Consider the following 23,632-nt stretch of genomic DNA (forward strand, 5'->3'; position numbering starts at 1 on the left):
TTCTATCCCGACTTTCTCAAGGGTTTTTATTAAGAAAGGGTGCTGGATTTTGTCAAAGGCCTTTTCTGCATCGATTGACAGGATCATATGGTTCTTCTCTTTTTTTTTTGTTAATGTGATGTATCACGTTGATCGATTTGCGAATGTTGAACCAGCCCTGCATCCCAGGAATGAATCCCACTTGATCATGGTGAATAATTCTTTTTATATGCTGTTGAATTCGATTTGCTAGTATCTTATTGAGAATTTTTGCATCCATATTCATCAGAGATATTGGCCTGTAGTTCTCTTTTTTTTACTGGGTCTCTGTCTGGTTTAGGAATCAAAGTAATACTGGCTTCATAGAATGAGTCTGGAAGTTTTCCTTCCCTTTCTATTTCTTGGAATAGCTTGAGAAGGATAGGTATTATCTCTGCTTTAAACGTCTGGTAGAACTCCCCTGGGAAGCCATCTGGTCCTGGACTCTTATTTGTTGGGAGATTTTTGATAACCGATTCAATTTCTTCACTGGTTATGGGTCTGTTCAAGCTTTCTATTTCCTCCTGATTGAGTTTTGGAAGAGTGTGGGTGTTTAGGAATTTGTCCATTTCTTCCAGGTTGTCCAATTTGTTGGCATATAATTTTTCATAGTATTCCCTGATAATTGTTTGTATCTCTGAGGGATTGGTTGTAATAATTCAATTTTCATTCATGATTTTATCTATTTGGGTCATCTCCCTTTTCTTTTTGAGAAGCCTGGCTAGAGGTTTGTCAATTTTGTTTATTTTTTCAAAAAACCAACTCTTGGTTTCGTTGATCTGCTCTACAGTTTTTTTAGATTCTATATTGTTTATTTCTGCTCTGATCTTTATTATTTCTCTTCTTCTGCTGGGTTTAGGCTGCCTTTGCTGTTCTGCTTCTATTTCCTTTAGGTGTGCTGTTAGATTTTGTATTTGGGATTTTTCTTGTTTCTTGAGATAGGCCTGGATTGCAATGTATTTTCCTCTCAGGACTGCCTTCACTGCGTCCCAAAGCGTTTGGATTGTTTTATTTTCATTTTCGTTTGTTTCCATATATTTTTTAATTTCTTCTCTAATTTCCTGGTTGACCCACTCATTCGTTAGTAGGGTGTTCTTTAACCTCCATGCTTTTGGAGGTTTTCCAGACTTTTTCCTGTGGTTGATTTCAAGCTTCATAGCATTGTGGTCTGAAAGTATGCATGGTATAATTTCAATTCTTGTAAACTTATGAAGGGCTGTTTTGTGACCCAGTATATGATCTATCTTGGAGAATGTTCCATGTGCACTCGAGAAGAAAGTATATTCTGTTGCTTTGGGATGCAGAGTTCTAAATATATCTGTCAAGTCCATCTGATCCAATGTATCATTCAGGGCCCTTGTTTCTTTATTGACTGTGTGTCTAGATGATCTATCCATTTCTGTAAGTGGGGTTTTAAAGTCCCCTGCAATGACCACATTCTTATCAATAAGGTTGCTTATGTTTATGAGTAATTGTTTTATATATCTGGGGGCTCCGGTATTTGGCGCATAGACATTTATAATAGTTAGCTCTTCCTGATGGATAGACCCTGTGATTATTATATAATGCCCTTCTTCATCTCTTGTTACAGCCTTTAATTTAAAGTCTAGTTTGTCTGATATAAGTATGGCTACTCCAGCTTTCTTTTGGCTTCCAGTAGCATGATAAATAGTTCTCCATCCCCTCACTCTCAATCTAAAGGTGTCCTCAGATCTAAAATGAGTCTCTTGTAGACAGCAAATAGATGGGTCTTTTTTTTTTATCCATTCTGATACCCTATGTCTTTTAGTTGGCGCATTTAATCCATTTACATTCAGTGTTATTATAGAAAGATATGGGTTTAGAGTCATTGTGATGTCTGTATGTTTTATGCTTGTAGTGATGTCTCTGGTACTTTGTCTCACAGGATCCCCCTTAGGATCTCTTGTAGGGCTGGTTTCGTGGTGACAAATTCCTTCAGTTTTTGTTTGTTTGGGAAGACCTTTATCTCTCCTTCTATTCTAAATGACAGACTTGCTGGATAAAGGATTCTCGGCTGCATATTCTTTCTGTTTAGCACACTGTAGATATCGTGCCAAGCCTTTCTGGCCTGCCAAGTTTCAAAGGAGAGATCAGTCACGAGTCTTATAGGTCTCCCTTTATATGTGAGGGCACGTTTATCCCTTGCTGCTTTCAGAATTTTCTCTTTATCCTTGTATTTTGCCAGTTTCACTATGATATGTCGTGCAGAAGATCGATTCAAGTTACGTCTGAAGGGAGTTCTCTGTGCCTCTTGGATTTCAATGCCTTTTTCCTTCCCCAGTTCAGGGAAGTTCTCAGCTATAATTTCTTCAAGTACCCCTTCAGCACCTTTCCCTCTCTCTTCCTCCTCTGGGATACCAATTATGCATATATTATTTCTTTTTAGTGTATCACTTAGTTCTCTAATTTTCCCCTCATACTCCTGGATTTTTTTATCTCTCTTTCTTTCAGCTTCCTCTTTCTCCATAACTTTATCTTCTAGTTCACCTATTCTCTCTTCTGCCTCTTCAAGCCGAGCCGTCGTGGTTTCCATTTTGTTTTGCATTTCGTTTAAAGCGTTTTTCAGCTCCTCGTGACTGGTCCTTAGTCCCTTGATCTCTGTGGCAAGAGATTCTCTGCTGTCCTGTATACTGTTTTCAAGCCCAGCAATTAACTTTATGACTATTATTCTAAATTCACTTTCTGTTATATTATTTAAATCCTTTTTGATCAGTTCATTAGCTGTTGTTATTTCCTGGAGATTCTTCTGAGGGGAATTCTTCCGTTTGGTCATTTTGGATAGTCCCTGGAGTGGTGAGTACCTGCAGGGCACTTCCCCTGTGCTGTGGTGTATAACTGGAGTTGGTGGGTGGGGCCGCAGTCCGACCTGATGTCTGCCCCCAGCCCACCCCTGGGGCCACAGTCAGACTGGTGTGTGCCTTCTCTTCCCCTCTCCTAGGGGCGGGATTCACTGTGGGGTGGCGTGTCCTGTCTGGGCTACTTGCACACTGCCAGGCTTGTGTTGCTGGGGATCTGGCGTATTAGCTGGGGTGGGTAGGCAAGGTGCACGGGGGGTGGAGGGGCAGGCTTAGCTCGCTTCTCCTTAGGTGATCCACTTCAGGAGGGCCCTGCGGCAGCAGGAGGGAGTCAGATCCGCTGCCGGAGGTTTGGCTCCGCAGAAGCACAGAGTTGGGTGTTTGCGCGGAGCGAGCAAGTTCCCTGGCAGGAACTGGTTCCCTTTGGGATTTTGGCTGGGGGATGGGCAGGGGAGATGGCGCTGGCGAGTGCCTTTGTTCCCCCCCAAGCTGAGCTCTGCCGTCCGGGGGCTCAGCAGCTCTCCCTCCCTTTGTCCTCCAGCCTTCCCGCTTTCCGAGAGGAGCTGTTAACTTATGACCTCCCAGACGCTAAGTCGCGCTTGCTGTCGGAACACAGTCTGTCCGGCCCCTCCGCTTTTGCCAGCCAGACTCGGGGTCTCTGCTTGGCCGGCGAGCCGCCCCTCCGCCCCGGCTCCCTCCCACCAGTCCGTGGAGCGCGCACCGCCTCGTCGCCCTTCCTACCCTCTTCCGTGGGCCTCTCGTCTGCGCTTGGCTCCGGAGACTCCGTTCTGCTAATCCTCTGGCGGTTTTCTGGGTTAGTTAGGCAGGTGTAGGTGGAATCTAAGTGATCAGCAGGTCGCGCAGTGAGCCCAGCGTCCTCCTACGCCGCCATCTTCCCTCCTCAATCAACAAAACCAAATTTAGTCCGTAGCTCCACTGATGGGAGCCGTTGTGTGTGGGCATTACAAGGTGGCATACTAGCCAAGACCACTCATCGTGCTGTGGTGACTTGGTGAGTATGTGATACAAAGGAAATGGTTGACAAGGGATGTGGGCTAAGTAGAGGTCAGTGAAACACACTTTCTTTTGCTTAAAAGAAACCAGATATTATCTATTATTCACAAAACAGCACGTTAAGGACGCCTGTTTTATTTTTTACATCTTTCCCACATCATAGTGCATATTAAAAACTCATTGTTAAGCCTTCCATCTATCATATCCTGTTTACATTGCCATATTATATCATTTAACTACATAGGATTAAATTTGTGCCTTGTGCACCATTTTAACTTTGGAGTGGTTTCTAATCTTGATTACAGAATCTTAGATTCTATAGCAGGAGGAGAAGCCCGTGATCATTTAATTATATCCTTGTTTTCTATGTACTATTCAGATGCATTTGTATGAAACCATATATTTATGTTTTGATAATCAAGTTTTCAAAGGACACTTCTTTTTAAAGGGAAATATGTATTCATTTCTTATAATATTACTCATAAGTAGGAGGGCTTATTTGTGCATTTGACATGTACTTATTGATGGCCTTCTAAAGGTCAAGCACTACATCACGAACAAATGCATACTATATTGACTACATTGCATGTGGAGGGCATTTTTACTATATTTACGGAAAAATATCTTTGACCAATGTGATCACTGTGTGTTAATTTTTGATTGCCACCTATATTTGCTGATAATAACTTTGATAGTATTCAATGACCAAACTAAAGCAAAGCTATTTCCACTCTTATAAATTCAAAGAAAATACAGTCCTATTATCAGTGTCTGAAGATACAAACTAAGAATATCAGGCAAGTTAACTTTATCATTTAAAAAATATTTCTGTCACTTATTTTCAAATACAGAAGCATCCTCTTGTGGAACATGACCTCTGAAGGGCAAATACTCTAGAACATTTCTGCAAAATAAACTTTCTGGTGTAGTCTAGTATAGTAGATATCCCTTCACATTTTTAAATCATTTACACTGAGAATCTTATTTAAAAATTAATAGAATATCATAGTTTAATAGGATGTCACTGTCTCTTTCCTCTATTTTAAATGCAAATCACTTTTTGCAGTTTATACCCTTCTCCAAATGGGTTCCATTTTGAGCTCACAATAGACCCATCTGAACAGCTTTTTAAACATACTCATAGTTGGGGCACTTGGATGGTTTAGTCAGTAGAACTCTGACTCTTGAGTTAAACTCACGATCTCACAGTTTGTGAGATAGAGCCCCTCTGTCAGGTTCTGTACCATGATTACAAAGCCTGCTTGGGATCCTCTCTCTCTCTCTTATCTGTCTGTCTCTCTCTCTCTCTCTCTCTCTCTCTTCCCCAACCCTGCTCAATTGCATGCTCTCTCTGTCTCTCTCAATTTCCCTCAAAATAAATAAACTTAAAAAATAATAAAAATAAAAATACTCATAGCTGGGCCCTCAGGGGTTCTTATTTAATTGTTCTGTAATGGGATCCAAGTGACAGTGCTTTAAAATTTTCTCTGATTTTAATTAGCAGCTACAGTTGAAAACCTTTGATATAAAACATAGGTTTTAGTCTATTCATGTTAAATTTATAAACTAATATAGAAATAAGTAGATGATAGTCCTCTTAAGTTTGTTCATTTAACAAATATTTATTGACCACCTGTTATTATCCAGAATTTTGAATGGGTGCTTTTGTTTTTCCTAAAGTTTAGTTTGTTTTTGGTGAATAAGACATTATGGAATTCTTTAAACACCATCTGCAACATGCAGGAAAGCTGAATTTAGTAGTTTAATCTTCGACTGTGGCTTCATTGGGATGACATGAGACTTACTTCTCAGTTTCTTCCCATTCTTTAACTGTTTTGTCACCCAAAAGAAAGTCTATTCAGTGGTTATGTGGATTTAAAACATATTTTGCATAATTGTGTATCATTGGTTTATTCAGTGTATATTTGAGAAGCACTTAACTATGTTTCAGGTTCTGTGGAAACAATCATATCGTTAATGACCCACGCTCTTCTGTGGGAGCAGATAAAGGCACATACAGCTGTGTATGATGTAGTTGTAACAGTACATAACAGCAGATAGTCACAGTTAAAAAAAATTCATTAGGGCGGATTGGGGAATGTTTCTCCATGGAAGTTACTTCTAATATGAGCCCAAGAAAAGAGGGAGAAGAATGTTTCTGGTAGAGGAAAGAACACATGGAAAAACTTAGAGGTATAAGAGAACGTTACCTGTGAACATGACTGTGACATGGAGTGAGAGATGAGGCCTCCCTGCCTCTCCTTTCTACAATACCTGGCTCTTCTGGGCCACTTCGTCTTGCTTTTTCTCGGAGGAGATACAGGACCACTGAAAGGGCAGGTAGTATCGCATTGTGAGTTCATCAGTCCCTCTAGACACACAGATATACATGTATATGTGAATATATTTTCAAATTAGTTGACTTACCCTGTAAACATATTTGAAGTTCTCTACTGCTTTGGGAAAGAAAAGAACTGGTGATAGGGTCATTGGAGCCATTAAAACAAGTCTGTTCTTTATGTAGCAAAGTTTAACATCCCGAGACAAGCTGTTTATTATTGTATTTTAGTGGCTTTAATTAAAAATTTGACTTAGAGTTCCTGTTAAAATGCCAGTCGATGCACTTAATACATTTTCAGTGCAGACACTAGAGATATGAGCTTGAGACTTGACTGTCTTTAGGTGATATTTCAAGTAGTGAGATTGAATTTTTGTCTTTTTTTTTTTTTAACTATGTAATATCCTTCATGTCTGAAACAGTGCCTGGTATGCAGTAGGCATTCTAAATGTTTCTTGAGTGCCTTGAATGACTAAAAACTTCAGAGCCTCTTCAGTTTTAGGATGAATTTAATATTGAATTACAGTTATAATAATGATGTTATGCCTGCAGGTATTTGAGTACTAACATGCTCCAAGCACTGTTCTTAGAACTCTTATTTACATTATTTCACTTAATCTTCATAACAGTTTTGCGAACTAGTATTATTATCCCTGTTTTACACATGAGAAAATTGAGGCACAGAGATATCAGGGAAATTGTGCCTCATAGCTAATAAATGATGAAGTTAGAATTTGAACCCAGGTAGCCAGTCTTCAGAACCTGGCCTCTTAACCTTCCATTGCCTATCAGGAATGGCAGGCAGTGGCCCTGACAGCCCTGGAGTGCTTTGGTGGAAGGCATACAAGCGACAAACCAGAACCGTAGACCCATGGATCCTCTGGTCCCAGAAGAGATGCGTCACATTTTCTGCCCAGTTTGTCTTTCACCTTGTTTGCAACTTCTTTTCCGATGGCTTTGTTTTTAACAAATTACATATGTTCATTGCTTCTTTTTAAAGCTTTTCTGGAGACATCACTCAGTTTGTTTTAGGGAGGCCCTGAAAACGTTAATCTGCTTTCTCAATATGACTAATTATTAATGCCATTGCTAAAGAATTTATTTTCAAAAAGGTACTCAGAATAATGAACTTCCTCTTGTACAACTTCACTGGAGTCAATGATCGTATACCTTCAGAAAGAACAAAGGAATTTTCATGAAAGAGAATAAGAAAAGAAGCTTCCAAACATGCATGTGGGAAGATGAAATGCCCAGGGACGGATGGCTTGCTGAGGCTGTCCATGTGACCTCCTCGGTGATTCTTTTGCTCTTGTGTTGGAATTTAACTTGCATATTAATGATTTTTTTTTCCTTTGCAGACTATTACGGAAAAACACAAGCTAAATGTTCCTGAGACGATGACTGAGGTTCTTGATGTTTCTGATGAAGAGGGTAAGAATTTTATTCAGTTTCTGTGACATCTGTCACTCTCTTACACAAAGACAAGCAAGCCATCCTTTTTCTCAGGGACTAAGCTGGTGCAGTGAGTATGAGTGACAGCATCTTAACATTTAAAATCACTTTTTCACCCTTGTTTCAGAACATACACTTTTGCCATTTGGGGCAGAGAGGATAGCAATTAGTCTGTTTTTTCAATGGGTATTATCTTTAATGTGTTACTAAATGACAGGACTGAAAAAGTGGAAAGGCACTGGAAATTGGCCAACTGTGGAAAAAAAATCTGCCTGATAATACAATTATTATTAATGTATGTTTTAATTATGTTAAAATACACTTTCAAAGTTACTCTTAAAGCCCTTAAAAGTATACTTTCTCAATGGTATCTCGAGCAATCTCTGTTTCTGATTGGTTCCTATGAACAGAATATATTTTAAGTCCAGAGGAAAGGAGGCTTAGATAAGGTTAAAATTAGTAAGTCATACTAATTCAACATAAGAATTTGATTAAGTCATCGCATATGTCCTATATAGTCTTAGAGTTGATAAAAAATGTCTAAGGTGGTGGATTTCAAAGTGTGAGAGGCTAGGGCTCTAAAAGGAGCACCAGGGTCTGCCTGGCGGGAGGATGAGGTATTGGAATGTAATACCAGTGGGGTAGGGAGTGTGTTGCTCCCTACCTCCACTTCAGTTAGAGCAGCTGACTTTCCTTGAACAAAAATATCGCTGCCAAAAAATCATGCATGCAGCTAATGAGGTACGTAATGAAGCATGCAACCAAATTTCAATAGTACAGCTTTTGGTCAAATGTATATGTTTGAAAAATTATTGCCATAGATCGTAGTACTTGTGTCAATAATAACTGCTTTTACTAAGAAATATTAGAAGCAGATTTTTAGGTTCCTCAAGATAGAACCATAAAGTAAAACTTCACTTGAGATGTTATTTGGAACCAATTTGTTCACCTACTGGTAACAGGCACCGACGTATCTCAGCTTTTGTAAGAACTTACGACAAGACTGAGCACGTTTGGTCACTGTATTAGTATAAATAAATAATGGCCAAAGGTAGTAGTTCCAAGTATTATAATAATGTTGTGTTCCTTCCTAACACTTGCCAGCTAATTTTCAGCATCCATATATGCGCATCATATTTTGTTTTCTGGGGTCATCTTTCTTAACAGCTTTTAAACAGTTCGGTGACAACTTTATTGATGGGGAAGCGCTTAGTGATTCAGGTATCTTTAGAGGAAGGGATTGGAGTGAAAGCTTTTTTTTGCTTTTAATTTTTCTTAACTGGAGAGAAGCAACTTCCCTGCTATTTAAATCTGGGTGCCTAATACTAATCTGTTTCTTTTGAAATAACATGTCTAATACGGATGGAGTTGTGTATGTGTGCATGTGAGTGTGTGGATTTTATTAACTTGGAAGCTTAAAGCCATAACCTGCTTTTACTACTAATGAGTTTGCTACCTATTATTAGAATTAAATTGTTGAGACCTATTAGTAGAATTAAATTACCTAATGAGCATTATATATAAATATTTTTCCGTAACTAGGTCTCTTGTTAGAATACAAATTCAGAGAAAAAAAATGATTCTTTGATAAGTTGACATTTAACTAGCATGAACCTGTTAAAACTAAGATGATTTGACTGATTGTATTTCATATCCTTCTTGGATGGAGATAAGTTTTAGATATGGCTAAAAATATATGAAATGGATAGCTATTATGTGATTTATGAAGGTAGCTAGGAATAAAGAAAAAGTAACTCTTAAAATGATTTAGGGCAGCTTTGGCATATAGGGAAAAATGAATAAGATATTCTATCCACTGAGAAAGATTCAAGGTACATTTGGCACCACTTTAAGCAAATCTGCTACATGAAAATCTGAATTTATAGATCAAATAAATTAGTGATTATTTAATTTCCTTATTTCCTACATAATTATTAAATAATTCTGATAGCTAATGCATTCAGAGTACTTAGTGGGTTTATAGAAATTCCATTTATGTGAAACAGCTTCTTGGAGCTGCTCATTGCATAATGTAAGATGTAGCTATAACATCTTGTGTACTTTTGTTAAAACACTTATAGATTAAGAGTTATTAGTGATAAAAGTCTTGATTTGAGAGAAATATTGGCTAATGATCAAGAATATCTTTTACAGTGAGAGAAGAAGCTTTCTTTTTTTTTAGACATAGCCAAACGCTTAGTAACATTTTTTTCCGAGAAAGAAATTCAAGCTGAATAATTTTTATGTGTAGGATATACAGTATTTGAGTATTGTGAAGTAACTTTTAGTGCAAGAATTAGTATAAAGAAACTTGGCTGGTTGACATTGCCAACCCTTTAATGTTTTGTGTGCTTAAAATGTTTTTGTGGAACCTATTATCCATATGGACGAGGTGCAGCCACGTGTGTTTTGAAGGTATTAGTCAATTCCTGCCTTTTTAAAAAATCTGTTTTGATAGTAGTGTTTCAAAATTCAAAAGGATATTCAAGCCAAGTGTAGATGTCCTTTCAAGCTAACTTGTTATAGCAATCAGGATATCCACTCATGAATCCAGTCCACAGATAGTAAAAGTGATGTTATCGTCTATAAAGTTCTATCCCTGTACCACGGGGGAATCAAAGGTGGGCATAGGGCATGCCGTTAGAAACATATATGGAGAGATAATGTAGAAGTTAAATGAAGTGTAACTGCAGGCACTATCCCATCACTGTTCATATCTGTCCTGGAAGGTCAGGAGGAGAGACCTGGCACAGTGCCGTGGACTTGCTGAAATGGAGAGATCAATAGGAAGGTGACACAGATTTTAGAGAGTAGAGAAGGAGTGTGGAAGTATGGAAGGTCCTGAGATAGGAAAGTGCAAGAGAGAGACACAGAGTGGCAAAATAATCCAGTCATTCGGTTTGGCTAATGCATTAAAACATATCGGGCTTCGCTGTGGAATGGTTGAATTATTAACTGAAAAGTCTGGGAAATTAGGACATATTAAAAATTTTGATTAATGAGTGAAACATATCTAATCTTTACAAAGATTAAGCCAGCCATGATACACTAAACGAGTGTATTAGGAAGAAATTGGAAGGAAGGAGATATTTGATGGAAGAGAAAATATTTGCTAAGCATCTACAATGCTAGGTGCATTATCTCATTTACTCCCCATGGCATCCACATGAGATAGGCTATGGATTTCCCCTCATTGTTTTTCAGGTGAGGAAGGGCTCACCTGAACATGAGAGGACTAAGACTTAAACACATTAAGTAGTTTGCTCAACAGCACACAGCCATTAAGTGCTGGATGGGGAATGTAAGCCCAGTATGAAAGCTGCTATAATAGCTCAGTCATATTATAAATAAGTCCTGGTGGAGCAACATGGCAGGCAAATGGGAGGAAAAGGTGGAAATGAGAATTCAGTCCGAGAGTATCGTACTGTGCAGACGAAAACAGAGCTGTAAGAGTAATCCTCTACATCTTCATAGGATCATGAGCTGATCCCCGCCTTTGCTGACTCAGCTCCACAGCAGTAAGTTATATAGTGGGGCTCAGGGGTCCTAACACTTATGTAACTAAAATACCTGTAGAAACATGACTCCCGTCCCACATACTCAAACAATTGTTTCCTTTTTTTTTTAAGTAAAAAAAGTTTTTTCCCCGTATATTCCTGTGTTTGGATGGTTTGTACAAACTTCTCCACTGGCTCTCTGGAATGATGTGTACTAATAATAATCAAGAGAACTCCAGAAGGGCAGTGTTATGATGCAGTGTAGAGGCATCAGCTATTATCTCCATTGGACACACTTCTGCTGTGAACACTTGACACTTTGTGAGGCTGTTCACTTCTTCCTTGTATTACATGACAGATTCTGCATCCAGCTATTCCCTTCACCTTTGCATAAATAAGAGTAGACTTCCCGAATGTTAACAAAACTTGCGTACTTTTTTTTTCTGGAATGAATTTAGGCTTATAGCCAAACCAGACAAAGCCTGTGTTTCGGTACACCAATTCTTAGAATTAATCTTACAATCTTTTCCCCCAGAAATAAACAAAGGGGCACCCAACTTAGTTGACTTATAAAGGCACTCCTATGTAAAAATGTACCAATCATACAAGAGAGGGGGAAATAGGAGGAACAAATAAATCCTACAAGGCCTATAACAAAATGTCTGAGCTTCTTGATTTTATCACTATGTTCAGACACTCTCTTTCTGGACTGTTTGCCATTGCTCACCAACATGAACGTGTACTATTGCCAAGTTATTTCACATAGTATTCTCTAAATAAGTGATGATTATTACTCTTTCATATTGTTTTTACTGCCCTCCATGACCCCTTACACATGAGCCTCTCTCCTGAAGTACTGACAATCTCTGCCCATGAAAACTGAGCCCGAACAAATAATCAGTTTCAATTCTTTCTTCAGTGAGTGCTTCAACAGCTTTACTGAATTTCCGAGGAATACCACAAGAAATTACTACAAACTTAGTGGCTCAAACCTATTCTCTCACAGTTCTGGGAGTGAAAAGTCTATGGTGGGGCCATACTAACCTCCAATGGCTCTAGGGAAGAGTCTTTCTTGTCTCCTCCAGCTTCTAGTAGCTGTCAGTGATTCTTGGTGTTCATCCCTTGGTTTTTAGACACATTGCTTCAACCTTCACATGGCATGCCTTCACATGGCATTCTCCTCTGTGTCTCTTTCTCTCTTATATGAATGTTCACATTGGATTTATCCAGTATTATCTCATCTCGGTCCTTAACTTAGTTATGTCTGTAAAGGACATATCTCCAAATAATGCCACATCCTCAGGTTCCAAATGGACATGAAATTTTAGGAAGGAGACTACTGAACCTACCACATCATCCTAAAGTGATCTCTCTCTCTTCTGACCTTTTGGGCTTCTTCTTCTTTTTTTTTTTTTTTTTTTTTTTTAAGAGAAAGAGAGGGAGGGAGAGGGGCAGATGGGGAGAGAGAACCTTAAGCAGGCTCCATGCTCAGCGTGGACCTCGATGCAGAGCTCGATCCCATGGGATCATGACCTGAGCTGCAATCAAGAGTCAGATGCTCAACCAACCGAGCCACCCAGGCACCCCTGACCTTTTTAGTTCTTAAAGTTGACAAACATCATGCATTTTGTGTTTGACTATATTGTTATTTATCTGTTGTTACATCTTGCTTTGTGAGGGAACACTTTGAAGAGGAAAATATATGTAAGGGCTGGAGGTGGGGTGGAGACCACTTTAACAAACATAATTTCAAAAACTTTACTCATGTTTTCCTTAGAGCTATCAGATTTATGATTTTTTAAACAATAAAATTCTATTTCTTTATAATACATATATTTAAAAATATTTTTGCATAAATGAAATTTAGCTCAATGTGTAATACGTTCACCATTTTGTATTAGTAGAAGCAATAGCTAGCAGTTATTATACTCTGGCATTTTATTACACATTTTTATGTGTTATTTAACTCATATAACTAGTATATGTGATAGATTATTAGTATCATTCCCATTTACTAGTTGTGGAAACTGAGGCTCTGGAACATTAATAAGCCAGTAATAACAGAATCAGAATTTGAACCCAGGTCTGTCCAATTCTAAAGACTCAATTTTCATTTTATCTTGAAAGTTTCATTTCTCTTTATTTTTGAGAAAGATACAAAAAGCAAATGGAGGAGGGGCAGAGAGAGAAGGAGACAGAATCCTTAGCAAGCTCCACATGGTCAGCACAGAAACTGATGTGGGACTTGAACTCACAAACCGTAAGATCATGACCTGAGCCAAAATCAAGAGTTGGATGCTTAACCAACTCAACCACCCAGGTGCCCTTAAAGACTCAATTTTTAATAATACTCTGGGTATCCTAACTCAGAGTGCTAAAACTCAATAAAAATCTAATGGTGTCCCTGAAAGAGCCATGAAAATATTTTTAATGATGAAACTTGTAACTGTCAAATGTTAAATGCATTGATTTTAAGACAAAAATCTAATGGTGAATAAGTTACGTCCCTATTTACTGAAAGATCTTTTTTTTTTCAGTCTGTCATCAGCTTTAAGTAATTTAGAGACCTAATAATCTGAGATCTTAAAATCATATATACAGACAAATAATGAAATGTCAAAGACCCACCCTTCTTACAATTCTTTAATGCTGTATCTCTATAAATTAGTGTTGATTTGGAACAATTATTTGAAACAAATGAGAATAAAACAATATTTAACTTAGTTGTAGGAATAAAGTCCATTCTTTCAAGTTTTCCTTTACATAGATTATGAGGCTTAAAGTGTGTGATTAGTGTCTCAGAGTCCTCAAAGACAGTTTCTCTCAGCTATATTCTTTATTTCTCCATCTCAGCATGTTAATGGCATATAGAACATTTCTGTGAATGGGGTATTATTTATTGAATTACCTGAAAAAGATATTGTTGAAAGCATTCTATTCCTAATCACGGGCAGGGGATGTACCCTTAACATTTGGGCTTCTAAATATGAGCCACCACACTTAGTCATCTCTTTCTGCTACAACTTAGTTACTTAATTCACTTTTTTCCCTATAGTTCACCTTTGGGAAGCCATCTAGTTTCCAACAAAACATACTTTTTATGCTCTCCAATGTTTTTAAAATTAAATTCAAGGTTGTTTATTAAAATGTCACAATCTGTTCACATTGTTCTGGTGTTCTTTCCCTAATGTGCATACCTTGCTAATCTTATAAATTATATCCCTTCCTTTAATATACCACAGATTTGTTTTAGAGAAGTAGATATTACTTAGCATATTGCCAATGACATGAAGAGAATGTTAATGCTGGACATCATGTACAAAATTATTGGAACTGTGTGTAGAAGTTAAGCAGCCTACATATTGTACTAAGTTAAATAATATAAGCTATAAGCCAGCTAAAGAAAGTGAGTAAAGAAATGAGTGATGAAGAAATGAGTAAAGAGAACTGACTGATATTAAGAGAATTAGAATTCGGGTAATTATTTCTTCTTGGTAAGCGATAGAAGCGGGTCAAATATTGTTTCTCTAAGTTTTATCACTTTTTAATTGCATGCGTTGTTTTCTTTGGTGTGTGGTGTTTCAGTGATGTCAGTGCTATTATGCTGGTATTTTCCACAATCCTCCTATTTTGTAGTTAATATTACATTCAATGCATAATGCTTTGTCTTTCTCTGGTTGCTTCAAGGTGATGACACAATGACAGGTGATGGAGGAGAATACCTAAGGCCCGAGGATCTGAAAGAGCTGGGTGATGACTCTCTACCCAGCAGCCAGTTCCTGGATGGTATGAATTACCTGCGATACAGCTTGGAGGGAGCCCGCTCAGACAGGTATTCACCTAAAGCTTACATTTGATGTCAGCTAGGAGGGAATGCAACACTTTTTCATGATAATAATAAAAAAGTAGACATAATTATTGATACCTAAACAGGGACTGCACATAACAACTCTGAGCATGTTACCTTACTGCGTTCTTGAGCAGCTTTTTCTTTAAGTTTATTTATTATTTGAAAGAGAGTGAGAGAGAGCAGAGGAGAGGGAGAGAGAAAGGGGGAGAGAGAGAATCCTAAGCAGGTTCTGTGCTGACAGCACGGAGCCCAATGCAGGGCTCCATCTCATGAACTGTGAAATCAGCTCATGACCTGAGCTAAAATCAAGAGTCAGAGGCACCCAGGCACACCCCTTGAGCAACTTTAAGTGCCTATTTTAAAGAACAGGAAACTGAGTCGAAAGAGATTAAGTTACTTAGTAAAAGTCAAATGACCAGTAAAAAGCAGAGAAATGATAAGTAAAGAAATCTCTACTTTTCAATGTAGTGTTTTAGTTATTTGCCACTTTTTTCTCTAGGCAAATAAAAAGGCCAGTTTTACCTTATGGACAGGCTTACTACGTGGCAATTGCAGACACATGCAGTTTCCTTGAGTGTTTTTGTTAGTGCCATAATTTCTGTGAATAGGAATATGTTGTGAAGAAGGATTAAAAAGAAGTAAATTCAGAAGGAACCTGTGCCTGAAACTGACTTCTTCATGAAAAATAATGAGACCACAATCCTCCAAGAACTTGAATACAAAAAGCAATCTGAGAAAAATATGAAGGAGCATAGGTTTTGTAGACAAATCTGAAGAGGTTCATATAATACTCTGAAGTATAAAATCAGTGTTATTTTCTGACTGTTACTTACTAGCATAACTGGTGTTGGTTATTTTTTGAGGCAAGCAGAAGAACATTCCAAGGTACCTCATCAAAAGAATGACTGCCAATTTAGGTTAAGCATATGGTTGTCCACATAGCGTGTTTTTCACTAATCAATAATCTTAGGTTTGTAGTTTTAATCTTGGCTGTTTGCTAAGCTATAGTTAACATATACGGAGTCTAAGAAATAGACATTTTACAGTTAATTTTTTAAATGTTTGTTTATTTTGAGAGAGAGAGAATGAGTGGGGAAGGGGCAGAGAGAGAGAGAGAGAGAGAGAGAGAGAGAGAGAGAGAGAAAGTGTCCCAGGCAGGCTCCATGCTGTCAGCACAGAGCCGTATGTGGGGCTTGATCTCAACAAACCATGAGATCATGACCTGAGCCGAAATCGAGAGTTGGACGCTTAACTGACTGAGTCACTCAGGTGCCCCTAGGAAATAAATACTTTAAAACGTAGTCAATTCTAAATGGATAATTAGCAAAAACAAGTTTTCTTGGGGGTTTTTCCTTGAGCATCAATGCCTCCTCCCTATTTTTTCTCTTAAACAATTCAATATGCATGTAGTGAGTGCCTTTCTGGGCTGGCTTTGTGGTAGTTGCTAGAGGTACAAACATGACTAGGACACAATTGCTAAAATCATAGTCGAATGGGATGTGAGAGAGACTGGGCTGTGGTACCCACAGAATGCAATTGAAACCTCAGCGCTCAGGCTTCCTGGAGGAGATGAGCCTAAACTGAAACACAGTGATGGCTAATGATGGTGAAGAAGAGTGGGAAAGGCATTTGAAGCGTTAATGAGATCATGAGCAAAGGCCTATGGTGTGTGAGAGAGTATAGTGCGGTGTTGCTAGAGTATAAGTGTGAAGGAGGGGAGATCTTGTCTACATTTTGGGTGGATCCCTCTGACTGTGAGATTAAGGGTGAATTTTAGGGAGAAGTTGTCAAAGGGCTAAACCTGGCAGTTGTGACCACCTGACAAACTAGTGCAGTAATATTAATTGAAGCTGTTAAGAGAGGATTTGAACTTTAACCCTGGTGGTAGTGATCATGGAGAGAAATTGGGAAATGACAAATTCAAATTTGTCATAGATAGAGCCTATCTATGAGGTGAAACTAGGCAGATTTGGTGACAGATTTCACGGAGTGGGTGAAGAAGAGGAAGAAGATTAGAATGACCCCTTGGCTTCAATGACATAGGTAGAGGGGGGTCCATGGGGTCAAGAGGCAGAAGGAGGAGCACTCAGGGACGAGAGTGGGAATGCTCATGATGGAGCCAGTGTTTTATAATTGGATTCTGACATCCTGGTATATTTGGACATCACAATCTGAAGTTTCTTAATAAAAGACTTGAGATTTCAAAAAAATAAAATGTTTATGGCTTTGCACAGATTCATAATAATCTATACATAATCATATCACTGTCAGAGGAAAAAAAAAAACCTTTATTTTCAGCCTGTTCTATTTTACTAAGAATAAATTCTTTTTTTTTTTTAAATTTTTTTTTCAACGTTTTTTATTTATTTTTGGGACAGAGAGAGACAGAGCATGAACGGGGGAGGGTCAGAGAGAGAGGGAGACACAGAATCGGAAACAGGCTCCAGGCTCCGAGCCATCAGCCCAGAGCCTGACGCGGGGCTCGAACTCACGGACCGCGAGATCGTGACCTGGCTGAAGTCGGACGCTTAACCGACTGCGCCACCCAGGCGCCCCTTCTAAGAATAAATTCTTGATCTGATTCTTTTTCTTTCTTTGAAAGTACCAGGTTAAGAAAAATTTGGAACAATACTATCTATAAAACAGGGGTCAAAGGTTTAATGATTCCTCTTAAACTGAACACTTATCAGCATTTAAGATGAGGCAATAAAATGAATAAGTCATGGTCAGTTCTCTAGGTCCACACTTGCATTTATGGGACCCCAGATTGTATTCATGATCTCCAACATGGAATTACAGGCAACATCTCATTTTCATGGAATTCTTGTTTCACTGATTTTGTTTTTTTTAATTTTGCTTAGGCAGTTAAGTGGAAATTTTCTTTCTTTTTTTTTTGTAACCATTTTTACTTTTCATTATTTATTTGGTATGCTTTCAATAGTACCATGCCCAGGTAGGTATTAAATAGCATGAAAACATGATCCTCCTGGATACATCCACATTTCCTTGCTCACTTTTCGTGTGTGTGTGTGTGTGTGTGTGTGTGTGTGTGTGTTGGCAAGGGGTGCTTATATTCTAGAATTATGGATTTATTCTCAAATTAGAATTTTGATGTATTGAATAACTAAGCTAGAAGGGTAAATATATTACTAGAATAAAAGTCTATGACATGCCCCTGGTATGATTTTGTGTTAACATCACAGCTCCACCTTGTGGCTGATAAAACATTAGCATGGCTTCTCCAAAGGAACCTAGTCAGCCTTATGTGTAGTTGAAGATGGTAGAAAAACGATTCTGATGCCTAAAATGTACCTGGATGCAGGAGAGCAAAAATAAGTACAATTTAATGTACATTCCTAAAAATATATCCAAATTCTGATTATATGTTGTGTCCATAGTATTATTGTTTTAAATTAAAAATGCTATTTAAATTTAATGTAAAACACTGAGTAACAATGAACCACAGAAGCTTTTACAGACAATAAAGCACATAGAGCATAAACATTTTTGGATATTCACTTGTTCAGTAGGGTTGAAAAACTTCATTAATTGACTGTCTAATAGTACAGCATACTAAGATAGTAATTATTACATTTTTCAGTGAAATTACAGACTTTGATACTACCTATCATGTCCATAAAGTAGTTTACTATAATGGAAAAAAGTATAAATTTAAGACCATAACAGAACTTTTGGCACAATCCCTAGCTGAACAGCAAGTAAAAATTCACACTTCTATGGATACGTGTTATTTTGACCTTATTAACTGAATGGCATGACCTCTGAATTTATGACAAAAATGAATTGTAAAACATTTAAACCTGTTTGTAATGTTTTCAGTCAGGGTAGAGACTTGAATTATTCCAGACATTTGTGCTGGTCATTATTTCACTAGAATAATTTCTCCACTGTTGGAATATTCTAATTTTATTTATTTAAGTAAATTCTATATATCAGAGACAAGAGCAGTTAGAAACTATAAACGTTGATTGAACACCCAGTTAGCATTTTAGAAGGCAGCAAACAGTAAGACAGAATAAAATCATAGAGATATTTGGACCTCGTTCTCACTCATTCATTCTCCCTCCCTCTGTCTCTCCAACTTTTCTTACTCTCTGTTTCAATATGCTAATATTTTTCTCTCTCTACACTAATCTCATTTTTGGTTGTAAGTCAACTGTATCTCTTTTGTTTTTTTCTTCTCCTTCTGTATTTCTTTTCTGTTGAGGCTTTAGGAAAGATAAAAAACAAAACAAAACAAAAAACACCAGTACTCTTTTGGCCCTCTGATTCAAACCAGTTAAGAGATAGACCCAGGTATCAAGTAGATAGATATCAAAACAATCCTCCTTTATTACTGATGCATAGATTGCAAAATGCAGCTCTGTGCTTGCAGCCAAATGAGTTCTTTAAGGCTTCATTCCCAAGCAGACAGACATCCACCGAGTTATAGTATCACCCTGAGTGTGGCAATTGAGACCCAACTGCCTTCTTTCAAAGTTCAGACCTTTATAGTGGTGGCAGTTATGCCACTAGGTCTTATTTCATGTACCTTTATTGCCAGTTTGTTCCCATCCAAGCTAAATTTCCACTTTCTCTTTGAGACCTGTGTTTCCGCTATTCCAGTGTCGCATTTAGGAGTCAATTCTACCTACTGCCAGAGTCTCTACTCGCTGTTGTGAGCAGGCATGTCTAATCCTGTACCTCAATGCCTCTTGCTCCTTTTGCACTATTCATTCATATAGATCTAGTACATTTACATGTGTAAAGTTACAACTTGGAGCTCTGAATTCTAAAGCCATGGATAGAGCTAATGTAATCAACAAATCTGAGCAGGGTAAGAACCTGACAGGGGAAGATGGTTGACCCTATAGACAGACCTATCATTTCAGGAAGGTGATCCTTCACACCTCCTTTTTCCCTTCTCTTGGCAAAATTCAAAACAAAATAAAGCAAAGTAGAATTAAGACCTATGTATCTCTTGCTGCCTGGTACAAAACATATACAAGTGGATCTTAGCTATCTTCATGATTTAAAGCAGGGAAAAAAAAATTTACTCAGCAGTTGAGACGAGCTTTTGCTGAGATTACAGATCCTTTCCCCCAATAATTTAATCTCTTTTCATCCTCAAATTCAAGGTTAGGCCAAAGTTAATCATAGTAGCCTGCAGCCTGTTTGTGAAGTGCACCATCGAAATCCCAACTGCACAACTGTAAAACCAGCCCCAATATCAGCTGCCAGGACTAAAACCCCTATGGATGGGTTCACTAAGGTGTCCGGGCTGTTACTGCCTTTGCTGTGTCTGGAGCCTGAATCTTCGAGAGCCTATATAACACAAAATAGTGAATTCCCAAATTAGATTTCTTTGTATTATAAACACACATTTATGTAGGATCCGACAATCAGCTGCTTTGCTTCACGTCACTTTACCCTCTGATATTCCAGGTCTATTTTAGGGGCATAAAACCTATAGCAGGATAAGAGGGTGAAGGCCCTAACTTCCTATGAATTATCTACCAAATGATGATTTCCTCAAAGATAATTGAAGTTGGCTATATTGGCACTTCATAAAAATGACAGTATAAGGCTTACAGAAATAGGTATATTTGCAAAATGAAAATAGTTTTTGCTCAGAAATATGCTAACCTGACATTTAGTCCATAATTCTACAGTGCTTCACTGGCCAAATGCCTACTAGCTGAAAGTAAATGAAACTTTGCTTCTATAAATATTGTGAAAGCTTGCATATCTCTATTTTTCCCTATGGGCTTTGGGCTAATGTTTTGAATACAGATATTTAATTCTTAGACTAACACGTATAAAATATATGAGCTTATATGAGATCTCAATCTATTTGTCATTTGATTGTGCAAATTGATTAGGAAGGAATGAATTGCACTTATGCAAATGTCAAGTTTTACCCATCACATTTGCATATATCATTCCGAAGTTTGAAATTCAGATTTATCAAAAATATACAGCATCAATTATCAAGGCCTAAATCCCATTTTGAAAGCAAGCCTCATTTTTCGGTTGTGTCCACTGGCAGTTTGTTTTTGTGCTGGCAGATGTGTCTGTGTTCTGGTTGGTGCTTAGAAACGGTTTCTTGTGCTCTTGCATCTCATCGCCACAGCAACCGGCACTCTTTGGTGCTTCACTCACCACACAGAGGACATGCAAAGGGAACAATGCTGCCCTTTGAAATAGCATTGTTGGAGACACCAGAGACAAACAAGAGGAACTCCACTTCCGCAGGAAGCATGCATCTGGTCACAGTTCATTTCACTCTGTACCTTCCAGGGGAGTGCACCAGTGTTGAGTCATTCACAGTTGGAGAGGAGGAGAATGAAGCATGGAAAGAATGGAAAAATGAGAGAAAATGAAACCTGTGCTTTCATTTTGTTCTCTCTGAGGGTGGTCTATTCCCCGCCCCCCCTAATATTTTTCTTAGTTGCAGGGAGATTAACATTTAACACAGACTTAAGCAACCTATTCTGGCATTATTTCCTGTGTGAATTTCTTGTCCTGGCAGTAAGTGAACTACAGTGGCTGGTTTCAAACACTTCTGGGAGGAAAATAAATCAGATTAGAAGGATCAAATTTTCACTTCTGGATTCCCTTGTGCCCTTGCCATTGAGTGGTAGGAACCAGTCAAAAGATGTGTTAGTTTAGTTGTTGGACAGAAAGGTAGGGCAACACAGAGACCTGGGTTTCCTTCTCCCATGGTTGCGATTAATGTCCCCCTGGAAGTTGCACTGTTAGCTAATAGCAGGCTTTTTTCACTCTCCTGCTCGGCTCATCCTTCCATCCTCCCAACCCTGCCACTGCCGTTGGTACATGACCATGGCCTCCTGCCAACCTACCAGCCTTCGATCCTTCAGTTCCGACAGGTCTCACACCCTGAGCCATGCCTCTTACCTGAGGGACAGTGCCATGATTGACGACACGGTTGTCATCCCCAGTCACCAGGTACGTGACTTTTTACTTTGACGTTTCAACTTTCTGGAGAGCTTTTGAACATTACTGGTTGCTGAAGATGTCCAGAGAAAGTTTTTTTGTGTGTAAAGAAAATCCTTTTAATGTGGTTGACAAGCTAGGATAAGAGTCTGAGGACTTTTCCAAAGTGATAATGCTGCATGTTAATACTTCTGTGGAGATTATACATTAAATCGATTTCTTTATAAAATATCTGTTAAAGGAAAAAGTGAGATAGGATGCATTTAAGGTATAAAATGAAAGGTACAGGTAAAGATATTATATTTACCTTATATTTAAAATTGTTTTCAGTTCCCAGAAAACAGGGAGAGGCAATTATGAAATATTTTAATCTTAGATGTGATTTTATCAGTTTTGGCTGGTTGGATATAGAGAAATAGATGGGAATACCTATCTTTAAGGACAATTTCACAAATGTGGTCTTATGTCAACAGTGTAATTTAAATGGGAATGCATTATAAAACATGCATTTTAAATGACTCGGTTTTATATTTTTAAATGAAAACGTGGTAATACCACTTTCCTGTGATACTTTTTAGAGTTCATTATATTTTATTCACTTGGAAGAAAGTATTTTTGTTAAATCCCGTGTTCTTTGTATTTAGGTGTCAACTCTAGCCAAGGAAGCAGAAAGGAATTCTTATCGTCTCAGCTGGGGCACTGAGAACTTAGACAACGTGGCTCTTTCTTCCAGCCCTATTCATTCAGGGTGAGTAAATCAATATTATGTATCCAGATCAAGAGGTAAAAAGAGATGAGCTTGAAAATAACAGCTTTGTCCAGTAGCTTTAGCTGATGGCTAGCTTACAGGGGAAGTGACCTTTGTTTAAACTTGTAAATAACATTGCTTTGTCCAACATGGACTCGATCTACACAAACAAACCTGCCCAAAGAGTTGGATTCATCATAGAAAAACTGACTGTTGTTTTAAAATAACTAGTAGAATTGCATCAGACAGCTTGCTAACTAACCAGAATATACCAGTGGCCTCCTTACTGTTCACATTTTGTCTGAAAGATATCTTTAAAAAGAGGGACAGGATCACTTGCTTTCTAGAAAGTTCTGTTTTTCTAAGGTTAACGGACTAGTTTAATAAATGCCTTTCCTCACATATTCATGCATTTAAAATAATGTTTACAGATGTTTGAATCACACAGATAGAAGAGTTCATATACTGTTTGAAGTAGGGGTATACCAAAAAGGGAAATTTTAATGCAACCTGTCAGGTTCTCAGTCACCTTCTAAAAGTTATCCAGATAATATATAAGTCATTATGCATGAAATGCTGCGTCTTTGTATAAACCCATTAAAAAGTAGGATTACTTAGAGTTAATAATTTTGAACATACTTAAAGATGTTCGTAAGATGTAAGAATTCAGTTATGCAGAAAATAATTTGCTTAAGGAGTTTTAAATTGTTTCACTCTTCGCAAAAGATTTTTCCCTTACATTTTGGTAGTTTCAATTTGTATAGTAATTTTATAACTACATAAAAGCTTTAAAAATATTTTTCATTTAATCATTTCCATTTTCATTTAAAGAAGCCTCACTTGTATTTTATCCGTGCAATACTTTAATATAAATTATTATCCCAAACTCCTTATCCATAATCCCTGGAACTATTTTGAGTGGTGGATCCTTTCTTATTTTTA

The 23,632-nt window shown here is 37.9% G+C and overlaps 1 protein-coding gene across 2 annotated transcripts in view; it reads left to right on the forward strand.

Moving 5' to 3' along the window:
* Nucleotides 1–23,632, forward strand: part of ANK2 (ankyrin 2) — a 254,755-nt gene that overhangs the window by 169,449 nt on the left and 61,674 nt on the right. For both annotated transcript variants that reach the window (XM_049631065.1, XM_049631064.1), the window contains 4 exons: nt 7,545–7,617; nt 14,823–14,967; nt 21,852–21,954; nt 22,587–22,690. In XM_049631065.1, the coding sequence (XP_049487022.1) occupies nt 7,545–7,617; nt 14,823–14,967; nt 21,852–21,954; nt 22,587–22,690 (425 nt within the window). The remainder of the gene's footprint in view (nt 1–7,544; nt 7,618–14,822; nt 14,968–21,851; nt 21,955–22,586; nt 22,691–23,632) is intronic.

The sequence above is a fragment of the Panthera uncia genome, chromosome B1 (genome assembly GCF_023721935.1).
Source record: "Panthera uncia isolate 11264 chromosome B1, Puncia_PCG_1.0, whole genome shotgun sequence".
NCBI lineage: Eukaryota > Metazoa > Chordata > Mammalia > Carnivora > Felidae > Panthera > Panthera uncia.